Consider the following 20,744-nt stretch of genomic DNA (forward strand, 5'->3'; position numbering starts at 1 on the left):
CACCGTTGTTCTGAGTATAGAGTATATAAGTATTAGGATCATGAGTACTTTTAGGTACTTAACGGTTGGTTTATATTATAATGTAATGGTATAGGCGGCTAAACCAACCATTTTACAATTTTGTTTTGAAATTTTTTTATAACAATTAAAAATTGAAAAAATCACGATTATAGAAATTAGTAATTGACACAACACACAAAGATTATAATTTGACTTATTTGTAACTATGCTAATTTTTATATATATATTTTTAAAGCATGTATATTGAACGAAACGAATACCTAAGTTGTTAAGTGTAATAATTTACCTAATATTATTTATTAGTTTGTTCATTAAACGCTATAGTTACCTTTTGTAATAGGTAAGACAATTAAAATTTTTTAGTGAATAAAGTATTAATAATTTGTTTAGCTTAAAATTAATGTTCACAAAAAATAATATAATATATACCTATATATTTAGGTAAACAATACTGATTAGGGCGGTGGTTCCGCTTATGCTTAAACAGTTACAAATGCATAAATATAATATAGTAGTGATATATAGTTAACAATAAAAACATAAAAAAACAAATTAAAAAATACAATATGGTTTTTGGAGCGATTATTTTTAAGATATTGAGCGTTTTGCATATTATAGAACATAATATGTATTGAGGTTTGTTTTTATCAACAGAAAATGATTATATTGACCTGAGTAGGTAGGTATTTGATGTCTTTGAACTCGGAAGTACGTCAAATGCACAAGAACGAATCTAGTCAGTGCCCAGTGGACCCAAACACAAGACACGGTCACTGTGTATATTTGAGGTATTATATTTAATAACAAAATTTGATGATTTAAGTTTCGATTAATATGTAATAATTTATACCTGTGGTATTTAAAAAAAAAAACTATCATAAAGATGCGATAGTAATTCGAAAAATAGTTTTAATTCGTCTTTAAGTGGGACCATTTTAAAATTATATTTTAAAACTTGAATAAGTTTTTAAAATTTGAATCTTGAGATTAATCTGCAATTGTACATTGTGAAATAATTTGGTAAAAAATCGATGGATCGATGCAGCTTATAATATATATTTAATTATGTATAACTGTAATAGATTTATTTTTATTTTTAGAGAGTTATGATAATAATTACTATCCAATCTTTTAAAACAAATTCAAAAATATGAAATTAAAATTATTTATTTAAATTCACGTACCTAGGTAGTTAGGTATAATCCAAGTTTTAAACATTTCAATACCTACGTGTGGTTTATGGTTTTCGTTAGACATTAGAGTTTATACATTATAGTGATAAAGTACATAATACGGTTCATTCATAAAATCAAACAAGTTATAACAAGTATATAATCCAAAATAAATAAATTAAACAAATCAAATAAATTACGTAATGCCTTATAGGCTGAAGCTAAATAAAAAAATAATAAAAAAACGCTTTTACAAATAAAATATTAAGATACATTAAATAAAATTTTATAATTTTTATTAAGTAGGTACCTATATTATACTATTTTGTATATTATGGTATTTTCCAGAAATACATACGTATCTTCATAATACATTTAATACATATTATTGGTTAAGTTAATTCCATAGATATATAAAACAACTAGATAGCCGACTCGTGTTAGTCATAAGACTTATGAAGTTTGGCAGCCACATGTCAAGAGGGCAAAATTAAATTGTTTAATCCATGTAATATTTAATTTATCCATGAATTATATTATAACACCCAAACAGTCGTGTCACAGTGATTAATGATAATATTACAAATCACAGAATCATCTTATAATATAATAATAGGTCAATGGTTTTTACCATAAAACAATATTATATAATAATATATTCAATGACATAATCATAAATGTCATGGATTAATCAGTCGTATTTCCCCCTCTTAACATAATATGGCTGCCCTACTTCAATATACTCATAAAGTCGGCTATCTAGTTGTTTTATATATCAACGGTTAGGGTTAACTCAGTGATTTTATGCCTTGTTCTAATAAATGTCTCAATTTATTATTACTTTACTTAAATATAATAATATTTTATTTGGAATAATGCAAGTACCTATTAATAAACACATAACAAACTGTCGTAGATGCAACACCAATTTGGGTAAATCTCAAACAGACTTGAACGTTAAATTCCGACTAAGGTTAGTATTGTACTATAGTTGAATAGTAGTTGATTACATACTCATTAGACTAAATTAAAATTGAGTTATAATATATTATACTATTTCGTTACGATAAATTTGTTTAGATATGCTTAATCTTACGAGTAGGGTTCGGCACTCAAAGATTTCAATCTATGCATGTGAATTATATGAGCAATAATATTATTAAAAAATGTTTTAAAATATAACAAGACAGCATAATATACTTACTAAACGCATGCACATCTATTTTATAAATTATGTTTGTAATTATTATGATTATACAAATGTTGAGATATTGAATGCAATTAATTAATTTTATTTAATTTCGGTAATTACCGTGGCATGGTATTTTTGGTAACAACGGTAGTTACCGAATCACGGAATACCGGTATTCTAAAATACCAAAAATACTGGATACTGGTATTTTTTAAATGACGGCAGGTAGTGGATAGTGGTATACCAAAAACACCACCAGCCCCACAGTATAACCAATATTATATTTTAGAGCGTATTCATTATTCAATCCACAATTTGATTTTAAATTCTAAAAGAGAAATCTAATTTTGTCAGATACATTTGTATAGGAAATTATTGTGATATTATGTGCAACAAGCAGATCTAATTTTCAAATGTTTATTGTGCTAGATACATTTTTTTTATTACATAACTAGTTTACGTAAATAACAAAGAGAAACTAAAAAAAAAAATAAAGGACCTATAGGTAAACCTATAAGTGTGGAGGATCTTCTCGTTAGATGAACTTCAAAATCGATAAATGATAGGTATAGGCCAAAAACTACACGTCCAAATGGAATCAAAAATTGAAACGTTTATGACGTCAAACTAAGAAGCAAAAATGGCGTAATAATATTCTTTTGTTGAATCAATCTCATATTATAACAATATTGAGAGGTACCTATTTTAATTTATGTTTGGAACATATTTAACTACCTACTGGCCACTTCAATATTACTTATCCATAGTAAACTTAAGTTTTTATTGTATTTGTTATTTTTCAGAAATATAACTGATTAGAACATAATAATATATCATTCGAAATTATGTTTTCCACCTGTATTAACAGACTACATAACAAGTTGTTCTTTATAACATCCATTATATTAAACAATTATTATAATATTTCCTTTTATTTTGTAAAATGTTTTGAATCCAGTAGTGTTATTTGAAAATTTGTAATTTAAATTCGATAGTACCTAGGTAAGTATTTACTATGGATGGGGGAATTGGCAGGCCGTGTTTTATCTGCTGGAGGCCAACACGGGCGGCCACTAACAGCTAAGGCATGCAAGCTGAGTTTTGAAATCTATAATAAGAACTACTTGATTTATAAAAAATATTAATTAGGCATTAATATTTACTAAACGCACACATGAAGGACACTCGAAAAATTGCCAATGTATGCTTTCAATACGCACCATTTGTTCTGTTTTTGGAATAGAAAAAGTGAATTTTTGATATTTTTCATCGAATACAAATAGCTTCTTACAAAGTCTACAGCGGCATACAAAATCATAACTGTTCCATAGGGGACGTGGTATTTCTTGCCTTTTGAATTTTATACAGTTGTTAATCAGGGACAAAACTGATAAATCCGATAATTTTGGCGGATTCTGTAAACCAGTAAATTCCACATTTTCGCGCCGTTCCTCATTAAACTTCAAATAGATAAACCGATTATTGAAAATTTTGAGAGTCTGATAGACTTTATTCAATAAAATTTCTGGAAAGTACCATAACGAGTTACCATCAATCATTAGAGTTACGAGTTGTGGAAGTTCACCGATGAAATGAGGTACATGAGTCTGAAAAAAAAAAATTTCATTAGTGATGTTTGGTAAAACTAAACCAATACCTATTCCACATTTTATTTCCAAATATAGTATATTTGAATACCTATTTGATAAGCCTTCATCGTGAATAAGTTAGGTTAGACATTTTAGGAATATTAAACTAGCATTCAAAATTAATATTTTTTTATGCATGTATGTAAGTATGTATGTATGTATGTATGTGTAACATGAAATTCTTATAACACAAGCCTTTCTTTCAGTCAGTTTTATATTTTTGAAAAAATGAATTATAGTTTATATACCTGTACTTATTATGTCTCATAAAAATAAAACATAAGGTAAATAATATATTTCGTAATATACCATAATATTATGATTATTATGTGAAAGATTACTCCTTTTGCACCTATCTTAATCCCAGTGTTGGTGATTTTGCGGCCAAATCAATAGTAGGTAAATATGAGTCTATGAGAGGGACGTATGAATTGCGGCCACACGATAACTACCATTACTCAGGAGACACAATGGGGAGGTTGACTAAGGGATCTCTAAAAAATGTGTTTATTTTTATTGTTTTATTTATGTTTTTTCCGATGACTGGGCATGTCGTCAATTTTTAAATTTTTTAAATAAATTATTGGTTTGGCAACTTAAAAATTTTACGAAATCAAGCTTTGTCATATTTTATCTTAATAATGTTTCTTTTTCACTCATTTTTTTTTTTGTTTTGTATGCATTATTTCTGAATTTAATGTTCGTCTCAGATTGATAAGTGATAAGTTATCACTGATAACTATTAAATAATAACTATATTATCTGTTTTGGGTAAAGTATTTGTTGCGTCGCTTTATAATTATTACTTTTATTATTATGATGAAATTATGTTTTATACATATAATTCGTTGCTGATAACGGTTCAGCGTGATTTATTGGGGTGGGGAGAAGAGACTTGCGTCGCAACGACTGTCACGTCGTTCGTATCGGAAAACCATAATAATATTATATTGTTAGCCGTTGCGTATTCCACGCGCTTCGTATCGTCCATTCGTTAGGTAAAATAAGATCACGTCAGTGGCGTATCCAGGGGGGAGCTAGGGTTAGAGCGTTGTAACCCCCCCCCCCCCCCGAATATGATTAAATAATAAACAATTTTTCATTAATGTAAATCATTAATACATAGAATTTGTCAAAATTAATTTTTAACCCCCCCCAAAAAAATTCTAAGTACGTCACTGCATAAGGTTATTAAAAATAAAATAGTTCCCACATTGATTAGCGTTTTTAATAGGACGAATAATTTGCGCCGTATTATAAATTTTAGTGAGGCCTAAACTTTAGATTTTCCTCCACCAACTTTGTCCTAAACAAAATCGAAATCTTCTTGTTTGAGAACTTAAGGAAAACTTCCACAACAGTACTGTGGATTGCTAGTTAAAAACCTACAAAAAACTGTTTAAGACAAAAATAACAAAAATAACACGTTACACAGACGAATAGGTATGGAGTGAAGAATTAAATTTTGAAAAGCACACTATTTGTACCTATGTGGTATTACACTTGTTGGGTAAGTAGTTAAAAAATACAAATGGACATTTGTTGGTCAATGGATGGTAAAAATTTGAGTAAAGTTTTGGGACAGCTTTTGAACGTTCCATCGTTTAACCGGGTCACTCGGGTTGCTCCTAACCTGCAGATTAAAGGTTATCGGAACGTAATTCACCTGTTTCCAACGTCGTAAACAACACAGCTGGTCGCAACTCCCCCACAGCTGTTAATCCGGCCCTGATAATAGGTAAATATTGTATACTATATAGGTACATAATTATTATCACTAAATTATAATTTTATAGTTAAAATCAAAATACAAAATACTATACTAAAATTTATATTAACAATAATAATAATTAATAATATTATAGGAGCGTGGTGTGGCGCGGTCTAGCATCTTCTGGCGTCGCTAGCTCTCGGATGGGACCACCCGGGTTTTTATTGACGTATCCTCGGCCCACATATATACGTGTTTTTAAAACCAATATTGACCCCCCCCCCCCATACAAAAATTAATGGCCATAGTTGCTGATGCCTTAAGTCAATAAGAAAATAAAAAAATATTATTATAAAATATTAATAATAATGTATGTTCAATTTTTGAAGTGAAACTTCTTAACGAAGGGCGTGGCCGTTACGCTCGAGCGAAACGCTGCGATGAGAGTTCGGGTGAAACTCTTTGACGACAGTTGCGGGTTCGATCCTGGTTGGGGAAACCAGCTTTTTGGCATTATTTTTTTCTGACATTAATTATAATATACAAATCAAACGATATTATAGAAACATGTGTTTTTTTTCGTATCTCCTTGTAATTAAGTTTCACTTCGTCCGCACGTACTCACTACACGTGCTTTTTTATAAATTATTTTTTCAGAACGTTGAATAATATTGTCAATACCTACATATAGTTAAAAATGATGCAGTATTTTTTTTAATAATGTAATGATGCCTAATTATTTATTATGTAAAGCTATATAAATAAAACCAAACTATAATTTATGTTCTAGAAGTTTATATTTTCCCCATTCTTTCCTGGTTCAGTTAAATTTACATATTCAAATTGGTGGAATAGGTTGTACCTATACTAGCGAAATCTATATAGTTACATTGCCCCTTAATATAAAATGGTCTGGTGAAATATAGGAAAGTGCATAATTTGGAGTGGTGGGTGGTGATGTGTGGCATAAATCCACCATGGGTGCATATGAATGGATACTGTTTATATTTTGTTGTCTTAACCAAATTCCAAGTTAAAATACCTACAAAGTCACAAGGTTAGTTATATAGATAATAACAAAAAAATATCAAATTATTTTATCTCCCGCCACTATAAAATTTTAAAATTAGGTATGTAACTCTGTATCCAAGTACTTAGTAAAAACTGGATGAATAAAGCTCAACTCCCATATTTTAGACTACATACAGTAATTAAAATTAGAATGTGAAGTGAAAGATAGATTAAACTTACCAATTTATTATTGGACACTGACAATGTTTGCAAACGTTTCAAATGAATGATTTCAAACGGCAATTTGTTCAAGCCGATTGAATTCATTTCCAACACATTCAACGAAGTACTTATATTTTCCTTAGTCATCCAATCCCAGAATAAATCTTGACCGTATTTTGACATATTAAGTCTACTACCGTTCAGGCTAAGACTCGAAAGCGTTAAATATCCAATCCCTTCAGGCAAGTGTGGTAAATTGCAGTTTTCCAGGGCGATCATTCTCAAGTGAGTTGGGTTAAAATTTTGCATTCTGTTGGGATTGTTGTTAATATGCCCGAAGGTTTTAAGAGCATTGGCTAGAAATGATTCGCCGATGTTCAATATCAGATTTTTGGCGAGGGACCTCAGATCTTTTAAAAAATTCATCACTTTGTCAACATCGTCGGACATTACAAGCAATTCATGATTAGGTTTCAAAAATTTCAACACGACTTTCTTCTCGAAAGACTGTACGCTATCCAAGTCGTCAAGCAAGTACGTGGATTTTAACTGATTCGGGAACAACTTTAAAAACACAGTGTAAGTGCCGTCTACGTCCTTGATTTCTAACGTCGTATTATTCACGCGCGTCCCATATTTGCGCCCCAACTCCATGTCATTTACGAAGACGAATCCTGAGATTGAAGTCATTATTTCTTTCAGTTTTGTTATATAATGTACCTTTTAAAATGGTCGTGCACTTGAAATTTGACTGCGTAAAAATTGCACACTAAAGATGTAGTAGATGGGCGTGGTCGCGTTGATTTTCACTATGCACAAATCACCCTGTGATTTACGTGAAATTTGAAAAACTTATGAATTAGCACTGGGGTAGTCGGAAAGTGTGTTGTAAGAGGTCTGAAGCACCAATTGCCGCTGAAATTAATATAAATTTAGTATTGAAACGACTATAAACTTAGTAGGTAGGTACACTGAAACAACTACAAACTTACTACTACCGATGCACCGATCGAATGAATACTGTTGTATAAATACGCAATTTTATTTAATATATATAAATATAATAGCGAGATGTGACAGCCAATCGGAGATCACCGTTAACCATGTATGTTCGTTATATATATTAATCAATAAGTTGTTGCTTGTTGCGTGGGGTTGTTGCTAGACCAGCTGATTGTGGCAAACGTCAATAACCACGGTACAGTGTGTCAACTAAATTTTCAGTTTCTGCATAATTGTATGTACAAAAATCTATAAAACACAATTATCGAGTAGGTAGTTGATTAATTAAAATAAAAAATTATTATTATTACATAAAACAGTGACTAATACTGTAGTACTTCGTCGTAATACGAATGTTAATATAGTTTAATATTTGTGCTCGAGAGCGCGCTACATAATGGGTCGCGTTATACCAATGTAAAATGTGATATTGATCCGGGGTTGCGTAATTCGGTGGGGTATATGTGAATTGTGAATTTCGTCGTGGAGAGTCAAAATATATTATCGAACGTACCTAAAAGTATATGTGTGATTGATAAACGTTTTGATTTTTATCGATACACGTGTATTAAGATCAAAGGGACTCGGTTATTCAGGGGTAACTGACGAGTACCATAGACTACAAAACGGTTTGTGCGACGCGCACTAAGCGTCAATCGTCAATGGTATGGCCCTAATCAACGATATGAATGTGAAACTACTCGTATATACATCTATTATAATATATATCATTGTTAAAATGTGTTTTACGAATTCAACTCGAGTCACATCTGATAATATTAAATCATCAGCCATCAAACGTGCGGTTCCATTTTGTATTGGAATTGATGATAAATAATAATAAACATTATGCAAATCGTAATCAACTATCAAAGGTGACAAAAGATATCAATTTTTGGTACTAATGTAACAAAATTACGATCCGAATATTTTATAATATTTTTAAAAATGAACAAGAATCCCTGATAATTTCTCGATAATTATAAAATATAACAACATCCCCAATGAAAATGAAGTATCTCATTTTACAACTTTTTTTTTTTTAATTTGGTGTTACTGTTTATCTAGATTTCCAACAAAATTGATTATTACACTTCTAACCAAAGACGTTCTATACTATAGCCTATAAGGTGTAATAAAATTACTACCGTCTTTGTGGGAAATACAAGAAAACAGTCATACCAATTTGACAAAAAAAATTGTAAAATTGAGATACGTTATTATTCGTTGGGGATGTCGATAAGTTCGTTAATATTTTAAAACCCGTGGTAATATTCAATAACAGAGTGGTATATACGTTGTTTTTGTGATTATGTAATATATCATTCCTAATTCCTATGCTGTGACTAATTGTATTAACTACGTACATTACGCTACCCCCCCCCCCCCCCCAAATTTAACTCTGTTTAAAATAATCTATGTTACTAATTAGCATACATTTGCACAACTATATTTACGATTTTCTTATAAAAAAAACCACGAGGGGTCTGGCGTAACCCTAACCTAGCCCCATCCCACAAGTGAAATAATCACGATATTAAAATTTTTTTTATCAAATATTAGCACATCATGCAATCGCATACATTTGCACGACTATTCCCTTTACTTACAAAGAATTCTTATCATGAGAGGAAATATAATATTTTAAAATTGTATTTTTAATTATCTATTATTTTAATAAATCTATATTACGAATGTTCATATTTCTAATTGGTAAACTTAAACCTTAAACCTTAATTAGTGTATTTATTATACGTTAATATATTGTAAAAAATATTTTTTAACTGATTTAAAAATTGCATTTGAGTCGAGTCTCGAAATTAAAATTCTTATACTAGTTACAGGGTCCCAAATTATATTAGGTAGTACACTAGTTGAGTCTCGGATTTTATTCGGTAAATATTTCACTTAACTAACGTTTTCTTTTCCATTTTAACACCTATACACTTGTAACTGACTTTGATCTATTTTTGACTACTGGTATGGCGTTAATAATGTTTTTTTTTGCCAATACAAAATATGATATAGGTAGGTAATGGAAATATACAACACAAATTAAATGTATTTAAAATACATAATATTAAATATAAAATACAATTTAAAAATATTGCTTTTGTCAGGGGCGTTGATTCGGTGGGGGTGACAAACAATCGGTGTTGACTGACTGCCGCCGACGAAAACTGGTCGCAACGGACTGTGTTTTTAACTTCAACAGAGTATAATATACTACCTGTGATTAAACCCCAGTGTTAGGGACCCAACTAGGGGTGTATCGTGTATAACAGTTTCCCCCACATATTATATATTATATACGATTACAATACCAACCCGTAATACTATTTTTGACGAGGCACATTGAATAGGTACCGTTTATAATTATAAATATTATATTTATTCTTTTATTATGTGCATTTTGTCTATATATATTATTTATAATTTATATATTTACCACCCCTATTTTACGGGTTGGTATTGTAACCGTATATAAAATATGTTAGGGAAACTGATGCATTTGGCTGAAGGTTACTGGTACATTTTTTAAATGCCAAAAAAGCTACTGAGGGCAACTGGGGAACACCCTACACTAAGATATACTGGGTTTAAATTTTAAAGTATCCAAATCTATTTTTAAAACCTGTTACCTTTGCTTGAACTATTTATTTCAGGTGCAAAGATCTAATTTTCCAGCGGAATAAATTCAGTTACAAAACAAGGGTAGTGATAGTATTATTTTCATTGTGAATTTGATCAATATGTTCATATTTAATTTTTATAGGTAACATAAGCTATAAAGTGTACACCACGTTGTATTTTTTTTTTGAAGGGGATAGAAGGCGGTGATTTAATAATGGGCCGCGTATAGGCAATTCGATGTCTTATACTCGTAACGCAGTGTGGTTGTGTGCGAAGTAAATGATCATTAGTGTGCGCAGATACGTTTGGAATCCGTCGTGTGCCACTCTCGCACGCACACGCACACGCACATGTCAACAAATCGACGAAATATATTCTTCTATGCATCACCACATACTTCCTGAAGTTTGATTGTAATTTCGAAAAAATGGTTGAATTCGTAAGCTTTTAGACTATGCTTTGTAAGAACCACTTTTTTGATATAAAACCCAATAAGCCCAAAATAAATACAAATGTAATGTAATTATTTCATGAGATTTTTTAAAAAATATCCAAATTTTATGATCCTTTAAAATTGAAAGTTGAAAATCGACTTCCTAGAAAGCCTAGTTATTTTGCCAAAGAATTCATACATATATTAAAAATTAAAATCGGACATTCGGGAGTATGTTTAATTTACCACCGCTTATTGTTTTAAGACGTACGAAAAATATGTGACATGCGATCCCCTTAAGTAAATTATGAGCATTTTTATAAAATATTTATATTTTACATACTCATAATTCACTTAAAAATAAAAATATTGTTGAAAACCAACGAGCGAACACGGATGTTCTTAGATACGAGTTTGATAATAGGCCAATTCACTCTAATATTTAAACTAACAACACAAAATTGGAACTGTTACACGTACATTTTGGTATATTATGCGTTAGTAAGTCGGAGATAACACATGTGGGTACGACGTCCTCTTAATAAATTATTATTATTATTTGTATTACATAATCTACAAACACATTTATTACCGAATACCGATATTTATAATATATAAATATTAAATATTATTAGCTGATCCCGTGCACTTCGTTGCCCGTTAAATGTATCAACTCTATATGACTCAAACTTTGTTCAATTGGTTATTTAATATTCGGTGTATGGTGTTCAAAATTTATTTTAACTTTTCCGTTGAATAAAAATTCTGATTCGCAGCAGTACATTATCAGGTAAGCAATCTACCTGCGGTAGATCGCGTACCCTACCGTGCTGTTTGTACGTAAGTGTATGATTTAACTCTCAAGTATTAAAGTAATACCAAGTTTGTCGTTTTTACTTAATTCCACCTATGATGGATTAATACAATCAATTTATACAAAATCCTATCCTAACCTAACCGTACTAAAATCCGATGAATAAAAAAAAACAAATTTGACCCTTTGTAAATTAACCTATCTTCTTCCCAGAGGTATAATCTACCCACAAACATAAATTTTCATATATATCTAACTATATAATTACAGAGACTATAACTATGCAGACTAAACTCTGGAACTACTTATCAGATCTTCTTGTATATTATATTATATATATGTATATTGACAAAAAATAATAATACAAATCAACAAACATGCCCGATTAACCAATAGCAACCTAAAATTTTCTTTCATATAAACCTCTTCGTGAAATACTCTTTTGTTTAAAAAAAAAATCAAGAAGATCTGATAAGTAGTTCCAGACTTCAGTCTGTACAGAGATTTTCATTTCACGTTTTTATAGTTTGATATTATATTATAATTTATATTTAAAAAGTAAAACAAATAGTTTTTTTTTTTTTTATTATTATTATAATTATTAAAAACCCATGGCTACCATTTGTAAACAAAATTTATCTCTATAATATATATCTCTATAATATTATATAAACATGGATCCCTGTTTCCCTTGGTCATCGCATCACGCATGAACGGCTACACCGATTTCGCTAATTCTTTTTTTGTTGTGTTCGTAATTGTCAGGAGAAGGTTCTTATGTAATACAATTTTAGAAAAATCCACCGGAAAAGTAGAAAATTTGGATGTCAAAAAATACAACAGTGGTGCCATCTGTTCAGAAAAAAATAAACTAAATAATAAAAAAATTAGTTAAATTTGAGTTTGTGCGAGTTTGTTGATTCGTATTATTATTTTTTGTCAATCTATATCTAACTATATAAATGTAAAATTAAATTCTTTGTACAGGGTAAACTCTGGAACTACTTATCAGATCTTTTTGATTTTTTTTTTTAACGAAAGAGTATACCACAGAGATGATTTCTATGAAAGAAAATTTTAGGAAAATCCACTGATAAACTTGGTATAACTTTGATACTTAAGAGTTAAATCGGCTGCATCCGAATTGGTTCTCATATCTGAAAATCGACATCCGAATTGGTTCCCGACAATCCAGGCAACACACATCTGAATAGGTTCCCGGTATTCCAGATAGGCGGTACACATCGGGATTGGTTCCTGATAAACACTTTCGAAAAAGTCGAAATACAATCTCATAATATTATTTAACATATTTCCCATATTTATAAGTACGGCTATATAAAATAAACTAAATTGTCATTTAGATAGAAACTGTGATAAAACTGATGTTATATTATTGATATGGACGGATATCGACTCGTTACTTGTTAGTCGGTATCAACGGCATTCAGTAATCCGGGTAATATACGATTCCGAATGGAACGATTGCGAACGGACCTTTTCCGGTAACACGATTGCGAACGTTTTTACCTACCTTTAATCGTGCGGTGTTGTCAGATTTGGTGTTAGTCAATAACAAATTTTTAAATGCCCGAATGCCCCAGCCTTGAAGAAGGTCATGTATTTACAGACTATTTAGTATCGACATATATTCCACCTGATGCATTATTTCCATCATATCTTTGGGCACAAGAACCTTCAGTAAATCCAAGGTATGATTTAAAAAAAATAACTTGAATTCTTGTTCCTTCCCACTTAAATTTTACCAGTAAATACAAGATCTCTAAGTTTTTATAATTATTTTGTAGAACTAACAATGGCCCAGAGAGCTTTCATAGGACGTACAATGGTCAGTTTTATAGCCCCCATCCTCCAACACACGTCGTGATATCAGTTTTAAAAGAAACATAAGCTCAAAATTTGACAATAATAAATTCAATTAAAAACAACGTATATAATCCTATGGCCAAAAAAGATAAATCTAAAATTGAATTAACATTACAAAATTATAATGATTATAAAATACACAAGGATCTAATTTTACATTTAAGAAAAACTGGAAATTCCTACCAGGGAAAAAATTTAAAAAAAGCAAAAATGTAGAAAACAATTTTTAAAAGCCGTTATTTTATTTATTTTTCAGCTTTTAACGTAACATTAACACGTAGATTTTGTAATAGTATTATTAATAATTATAATTAAATATTATTTTATTTTATTTTAGTTTGTAACGTAGTTGTTGTTTTCATTGTGTAATTAATATCAATAGTTTTTATTTAAAAAAAATATTTTGTAAACTTTGCAACGTGGTCTATAAAAACGTTCGCAATCGTTCCGTTTTTCAGGTAAAACACCAAATTCTCTGATAAGCGTCATTCGTTCGCAATCGTGTTATAAAAAAGGTAAAACGTTCGCAATCGTGTTGTACCCCAGTAATCCACCGCAATAACCGCAGAGTTTACGTGTAGTGATTGTATTTTCGTTTTTATTTGTGTTAATATTTTATTATTATATTACATTTTATTTTATATTTTGAATTAAAAAAAATTATTATTTTTATTATTATAATATTATTCATTATTCTACCATGACTATTTAAAAATTAAAAGATATTTGATTAAAAATAAAAGTAGCTTTATTACAAAAAGCATAATTTTTAACCATACCTGCATAATATTAATATGTGGACAGTCCTAAGTCTGTATAAAATTGAAAGGAAAATTAAAAATGCTCTAACCCTGGAACTCGAAACCAACTCGGATATACCCTTAGTAACAACCCGGGAACCAATTCGGATACACCTTTTGTAACAAACCGGGAACCAATTCGGACGTTTCGGAACCAATTCGGATACACCGGTTAAATCATACACTTACGTACAAACATCACGGGGTCCGCGATCTACCGCACGTAGATTGCCTACCTAATAATATACTGCAGCTGCGAATCAAAATTTTTATTCCGGGCAACGGAAAAGTTAAGATTAATTTTGAACACCATACACTGAATATTAAATAACGAATTGAACAAAGTTTGAGTCATAAAGAGTTGGTATATTTAACGGGCAACGAAGTGCACGGGTTCAGCTAGTTATGATAACAGATGAGTACCAATTGCCATGGAGACGAATTCTAATTACTATTGTCTATTTGATTCCATACCTATTAGTTATTACTTATTACTTTTTAATCATCGTAATTTATTAGGTACCTACCTATTATGAAATTATTATTAACCCTGAATATCTGATGATATTAATTGTACTGCGTTTTTGTTTACTTGAATTTAGAGTACGAATAGATTTTGTGTAATGTATACAACATATAGTACCTACATGCCTACCTTAAGCTATCTCATCTTCAATTTATATTCTGAGAGTAAAACACTAGAACCGCGCGGTGGTTTCTAAGGATGTTTGTCTTTAAAACTAATAGATTAGATGTGCTGTTGTACTCCATTTCAGATTCAACCCGAATTCCCGCATAATATTATAGTTTGTTTGTGCAATGATGATTTTTGAGAATACTATAAATTATATAATATAACTATATAAGTGTACAACAACAGTTCAGCTGATTGTTTTATAAATTATAATCAAGTATAAGATATAAAATAAACACACATAGGTATGTAATATTATTTATGATTGAATATCGAGAGTAATATTTTAGATTCTGAGTGGAGCGAGAATAATGTTAGGATATAGATAATAACTATATATCCCTATTTAAGCCGTCTTAGGTTTCTAAACATACCTACTTTTAGAACACCTTATACTTCCTCTGTGTCCGTTTGTTAGTTACTAGTATTTAGGTACAAAGTTACAATTATGGATATTAATTTTTCCATTTAAGTATTCGTTTTCACATAACAAGTTAATAGTTATGAAAGCGCACTCGGTGAGCGTGCTGAATTTCCAACTTCTAATCGTATTTTTATGCAGTGCAATAAACTATAATTTCATATTATACAATTTAAAAATAATTATTTGGTAACTTGGAACCTATGTTTTTGAATACAGTCTACAATAATTATGAATCTATACTAAGTATAATAAATACTTATATTTTGATATTTTAAAATATTGTCTAGTATGAATTTAGTAGAACCAAATCTTATAATAACAATCATAAGTCGTATAACTATGTAGGTACTGCTACCTAACGGACTGATGGACGGACACAACGAGATATATGATTTTCCAAATTTATGTTTAGAAACCTAAAACTGCACATACACTTAATATAGACATTTTAATACTACAGTTGAACAAATAAATAGTTAAAAAATGATTCTATTCAAAGTAAATTTATACTAGCCAATATTAAAAATATCAAAATATAAATATTTAATATAGGTTCATACAAGGAACTAGCCAATATTAAAAAATAGGTACAAAAATATAAATTGTATTTGTTTTTTTGACCTTGAAGTTGTATTTCCCTAAGAATGTGTTGTGTCTTTCTGTTCTAATGTAATAATGTCCGAACTAAGACGTATAGCCGTTATATAAGTAGGTAGGTACTTAAACCGAATAAATAATAAGCCATTGTTAATTAATTTCTGTATTAGATTGTGAGCGGATCGATGATTGTATGAGTTCTACAACGGTAATATGACATATTGTGTTATGTGTTATACATAACATATTATTGTTATATACAACACATTGTGTTTTATTTGTACACGCGCGCGCGCGCGTGTGTGTGCATTGTGTACAATGTACATGTAGAAAATAGTTGAAACATGTTTCGATCTTCAACTTTGAGGATGTCCTGGTAACAAATTAGATCTAGTTGAAACTTTTGAGGTTGAAAGAAAAAATTCTAAGTACTTTTCAAATTCATCGAGGAAAAACAAAAAAAAATCAAAATCGGGAAGTCACTGTAATTGGTGTGGTCAATTTGAATCAAAATATTAATTATTGCAAAAATTATTCTAAGCGGAGACAGTCAGTTGGTCATTTTGTTGTATACTGTGTACCTATTATTTATACTGCTATTAACTATTTTTTTTTTTTTTTATGTTTATTACGGTTTCAACAACGAGTTCATTAGCCGGGAAACAGAAACAATTTACATTTTACATTGTAATAATATGTACATTTATCATAATAATTGTAACCAATATTTTTATGAACTAAGTTAATACAAATAATAGAAAATAGAAAAAAAAAGAAAAAAAGCAACAAGACTTAGCTTACAATAGTATTCTGTATTAGTACATTACATGAAATATATAGGTTAGGTTGTACAGGTTAGTTATTTTAAGGAAATACATTAATAAATTAAAGTTTTTTTTTTTTATGTAATATCTTCAAGAAGATGTTTGAATGTGAGTTTAAAGGTTTTTAGTAATTTTCTTAGGCGAGTTTTAAGGCTCCGATCTGTTATGTAAGCCACGTTTATGACTTCAATTATTTGGATTGTATATTGAATATCGCAGTGTTGTATGATTGTTTCAATTATATTTGGGTTTTCTTGTGAACTTTCGATCATATCTTTGAATTGGATAAATGAGATCGCACGTTCTTTTTTTGTAGATTTTGTAAATTTTTTCAGCTGGTTTTAGACTTAAATTTAGGTTGGCGATGACATTTTCGAGCAAAGGGGTGCTAGCTCTTATGTTTTTTATTTGCTTTTTGTTGTATGTGTTTTCCAACCTGTGTTTTCATTTTCAATTATATCTAGCGTGTGATTATCAATTGAAATGTTTGGTATTTCTTTAGTCGGAGAAGTAGGGTTGATAGGAAAGAGGAGGAAGGGGCCGTTTTTTTTGTGACCGGTGATGGTGTACGGTGGTTGTATAGGTTATAGCATGACGAAATAACAAGGTATGATCACAATTTTGTGATACGCATTATATCTCTATTATCTGAATTAGGAGTGGAAGTCTTCTTCGGCTTTTCATTGGTCCTTGATAAATTATATCAGTAACTCATAAAACGCGCGCTAAATATAAGCCAATTAAATTACGAGGATAACTCCCACCCTATTCTGCGTTGACTGAACGAAATTCAGTTTGTTGTGATCATACCTTGTTATTTCGTCATAGGTTATAGCTTCATGTTCCTCGAGAGTATTTATTGTCTATTGTCATGTTTTCAATTATATTTTTATCAGGTAAGATAATAATAGGTGTTTCGTTTTGTGTTGTTTTTAGATTTGGGCATTGAATAGATATGTGTCATTTTATTTTGCAATGAAAACAGGTAATCATGATATCATTTATAAATATTCTGTATGCATATCGTCGTAGTTAATTACAATCAAGGTTGGTTTGTTTTCATAATCGTGTGGTTTGACGAAAATTTGTCTTTTGAAGCTTAATATATGGATTAATCCTTCTGTATTGAATCCGGATCTTAATTTAATAATCGGTGATACTAAAATAAAACCGGCATTAATTAAGCTAGTTTTGATAACAGTATTGGGAATTGTCAGGCATACATTAGATAAAATTAGTTTTTTTGCTAGATTAATTAGCCGGCGAATATTGATAATCTGGTTGTTGACTGTGATGTTTTGGTGGCTGACTAGTAGGTTGTCAAATGTATACTTACTTGACAAAAACACTGCACAAAAACGGCCATTAGATACGCGAGAGGAATACTTAATGTCTTTCGGAGGTATTAGTTTGCAAAGGGCGATAAGATATTCGATTTGTGGTATATTTAATATTTTCGATTGTGTTGAATACTATACCTAATTCTCGTTTGGTAGTTGTGCTTTGTGGAGACATATTATAATTTGAAGAATTAGTTGTTGGGTTATTAAGATCGGAATCTTGAATAAAAATTGGTTCAGACATTTTAGTTGTCTATATTTTTTCGTATAGGCGTGCGGCTATCGTAATATTATTGTAACACGTAAAATGGTAAGATATTGCATAATATTACCTGGGTCGACGTATCGTTTCAGTGTAATGACTGTTTGGAGATTAGATAAGAGAAGAATGAACACTGGAATGAACGTCTAGTCGGTAGGACTGCACACGTAAAACTGATTAATAATTTATTTTACTATTTGTAGTAGGTACAATATCCAGTAGGTTAAAACAATTTTTTCGAAAACATCGTATTTATTTTCATAATATTATATATTTATTTTTTATATTATATTACTTATATCCGTGGTCCAACCTTTTGTATAATTAATGGGCCAATTTACACATTTATAAACACTAAAGGGGCCGTCGAAAAAAAAAATATTTTTATTCGTATTTTATTTTAGAACTAACCTATTGTAATATAATACATAAGTTATCAGTCACATTATAGAATACGTACCTATTATTATTTATTTTAATTATTATTATTAGTTGGCGATATGACTGACTGCCACCATGCCATCTCCCACTAGGTACCTTAGTTTTTTTTTTAAATTCATCACACTGTTGTAAACACTACAATTATTAAATATATGTACTACATAATATTATGTTTTCTAAAGAGACTAGAAAAAATGTATTAGGGGAGGCAGGTTGGACCTATATTATGGTTGTTAATTAAAGCTAATACGGACTTACCATAGAACAGTGTTAATAGATTCGTGGTATAAATATGTAATATAGCTTGAAATCAATCTAAATATTTTGATAATATCATTTGAAATATCATTGATAGTTTAGTACCATTTAATAATATAAGTAATAGTGCCTATATACATGTCTCCACCAATAATAATTAATAGTGTTTTTGAGTTTCAACAAAAAAACTAAAATTGTTATCCTTCATAATTATACCTAATTATTCAATTTTATCAAAGTTCTAACTTCAAACGTTGATAAAAATTATTGTTGATTTTCAATTTAATGTATAAATGCAGTATAACTTGGCAGGGTGTCGTACCGTCTGCAGTTGGCTCCCGCACTGCAGGTGATAACGGCGTTGGTACTATGGCATTGGTCATTTAAAGTTTATACGTTTCCAGAAAAGCATAGATCTATCGTTTTGAAAAAAGGTAAATACTTTTAGATATAATGAGGGTTTTACGTTAAATGAACCAACCCGTAGGTATAGCTTGTATAGGAATTTGAAATTTTATACATTTTTAGTATTTTATATTCATTCAAAATGATAAAATGATTAAAAATTTAATACATAGGTACCCCCCCCCCCCCCCCCCAAAAAAAAAAAAAAAAAACTACTTGGATGATATAGACAATATACATATCGTTTTGAAATAGTCATCTAATTGCAATATTATAAATCGTACATTTGTACAGTAGAGTTAAAATTATTTATTAATAAGTATAACCGTATAACTGTATAATCTGTATAACTGTATACGTATATAAATACTAATACTCTTATACATAATATATGTAATATAATTTATTTATATGCTATACACCCATTAATTTGTAGTAGTTATACGGTTTCTTGATGAAAGTAATTCATAATTCAATAATTGTATAAAAAAAAAATAGCTTATTAATAATTAAAAATGAAGTGTTAAATACTTAAATAAGTAAAAACAAATATAATATATTATCGATACAATCAGTTTAGGTACCTAATTCATAGGTATATTATGCATGACTATAAAAGTATATATCTATAATAATATATTCAATTGCATAATAAATGATAAAAAATAGTTTAACGTAATGTCCTCAATGCAATTATAAAGGTAATAACTTTTCTTAATTATTTTGGCGCCGATATGTAAAGCTATATAAATATTTTTTACTAAAATAATTTCATATACAAATTATAAAAAATTATATTGTTTTATAAATAAATAGTATATAGAACAGCAGTTTCCTTTTTCTGGTTTAAAACTTATATTATGTTATAGAAATGTTGTTACCATTTGCTGTGGGTTGGTCGCCATAAGTTTGACAACGGTGGTGACGGAAAAATAAAACCGAATAATATGA

General features: G+C 29.7%; 1 protein-coding gene across 1 annotated transcript; it reads right to left on the reverse strand.

The window, feature by feature from the left end:
- Positions 1 to 547: 547 nt before the first annotated feature.
- LOC132939338 (leucine-rich repeat-containing protein 40-like) lies at positions 548 to 18,828 on the reverse strand. The gene is made up of 4 exons (XM_061006441.1): positions 18,760 to 18,828; positions 7,971 to 8,229; positions 6,997 to 7,893; positions 548 to 3,992 (listed from the first exon to the last, which is right to left on the reverse strand). The coding sequence occupies exons 3-4, from the start codon at positions 7,666 to 7,668 to the stop codon at positions 3,531 to 3,533; spliced, it is 1,134 nt and encodes a 377-aa protein (XP_060862424.1). The 5' UTR covers positions 7,669 to 7,893; positions 7,971 to 8,229; positions 18,760 to 18,828; the 3' UTR covers positions 548 to 3,530.
- Between the last annotated feature and the right edge of the window lie 1,916 nt (positions 18,829 to 20,744).

Source organism: Metopolophium dirhodum, chromosome 2 (genome assembly GCF_019925205.1).
Source record: "Metopolophium dirhodum isolate CAU chromosome 2, ASM1992520v1, whole genome shotgun sequence".
Taxonomy (NCBI): domain Eukaryota; kingdom Metazoa; phylum Arthropoda; class Insecta; order Hemiptera; family Aphididae; genus Metopolophium; species Metopolophium dirhodum.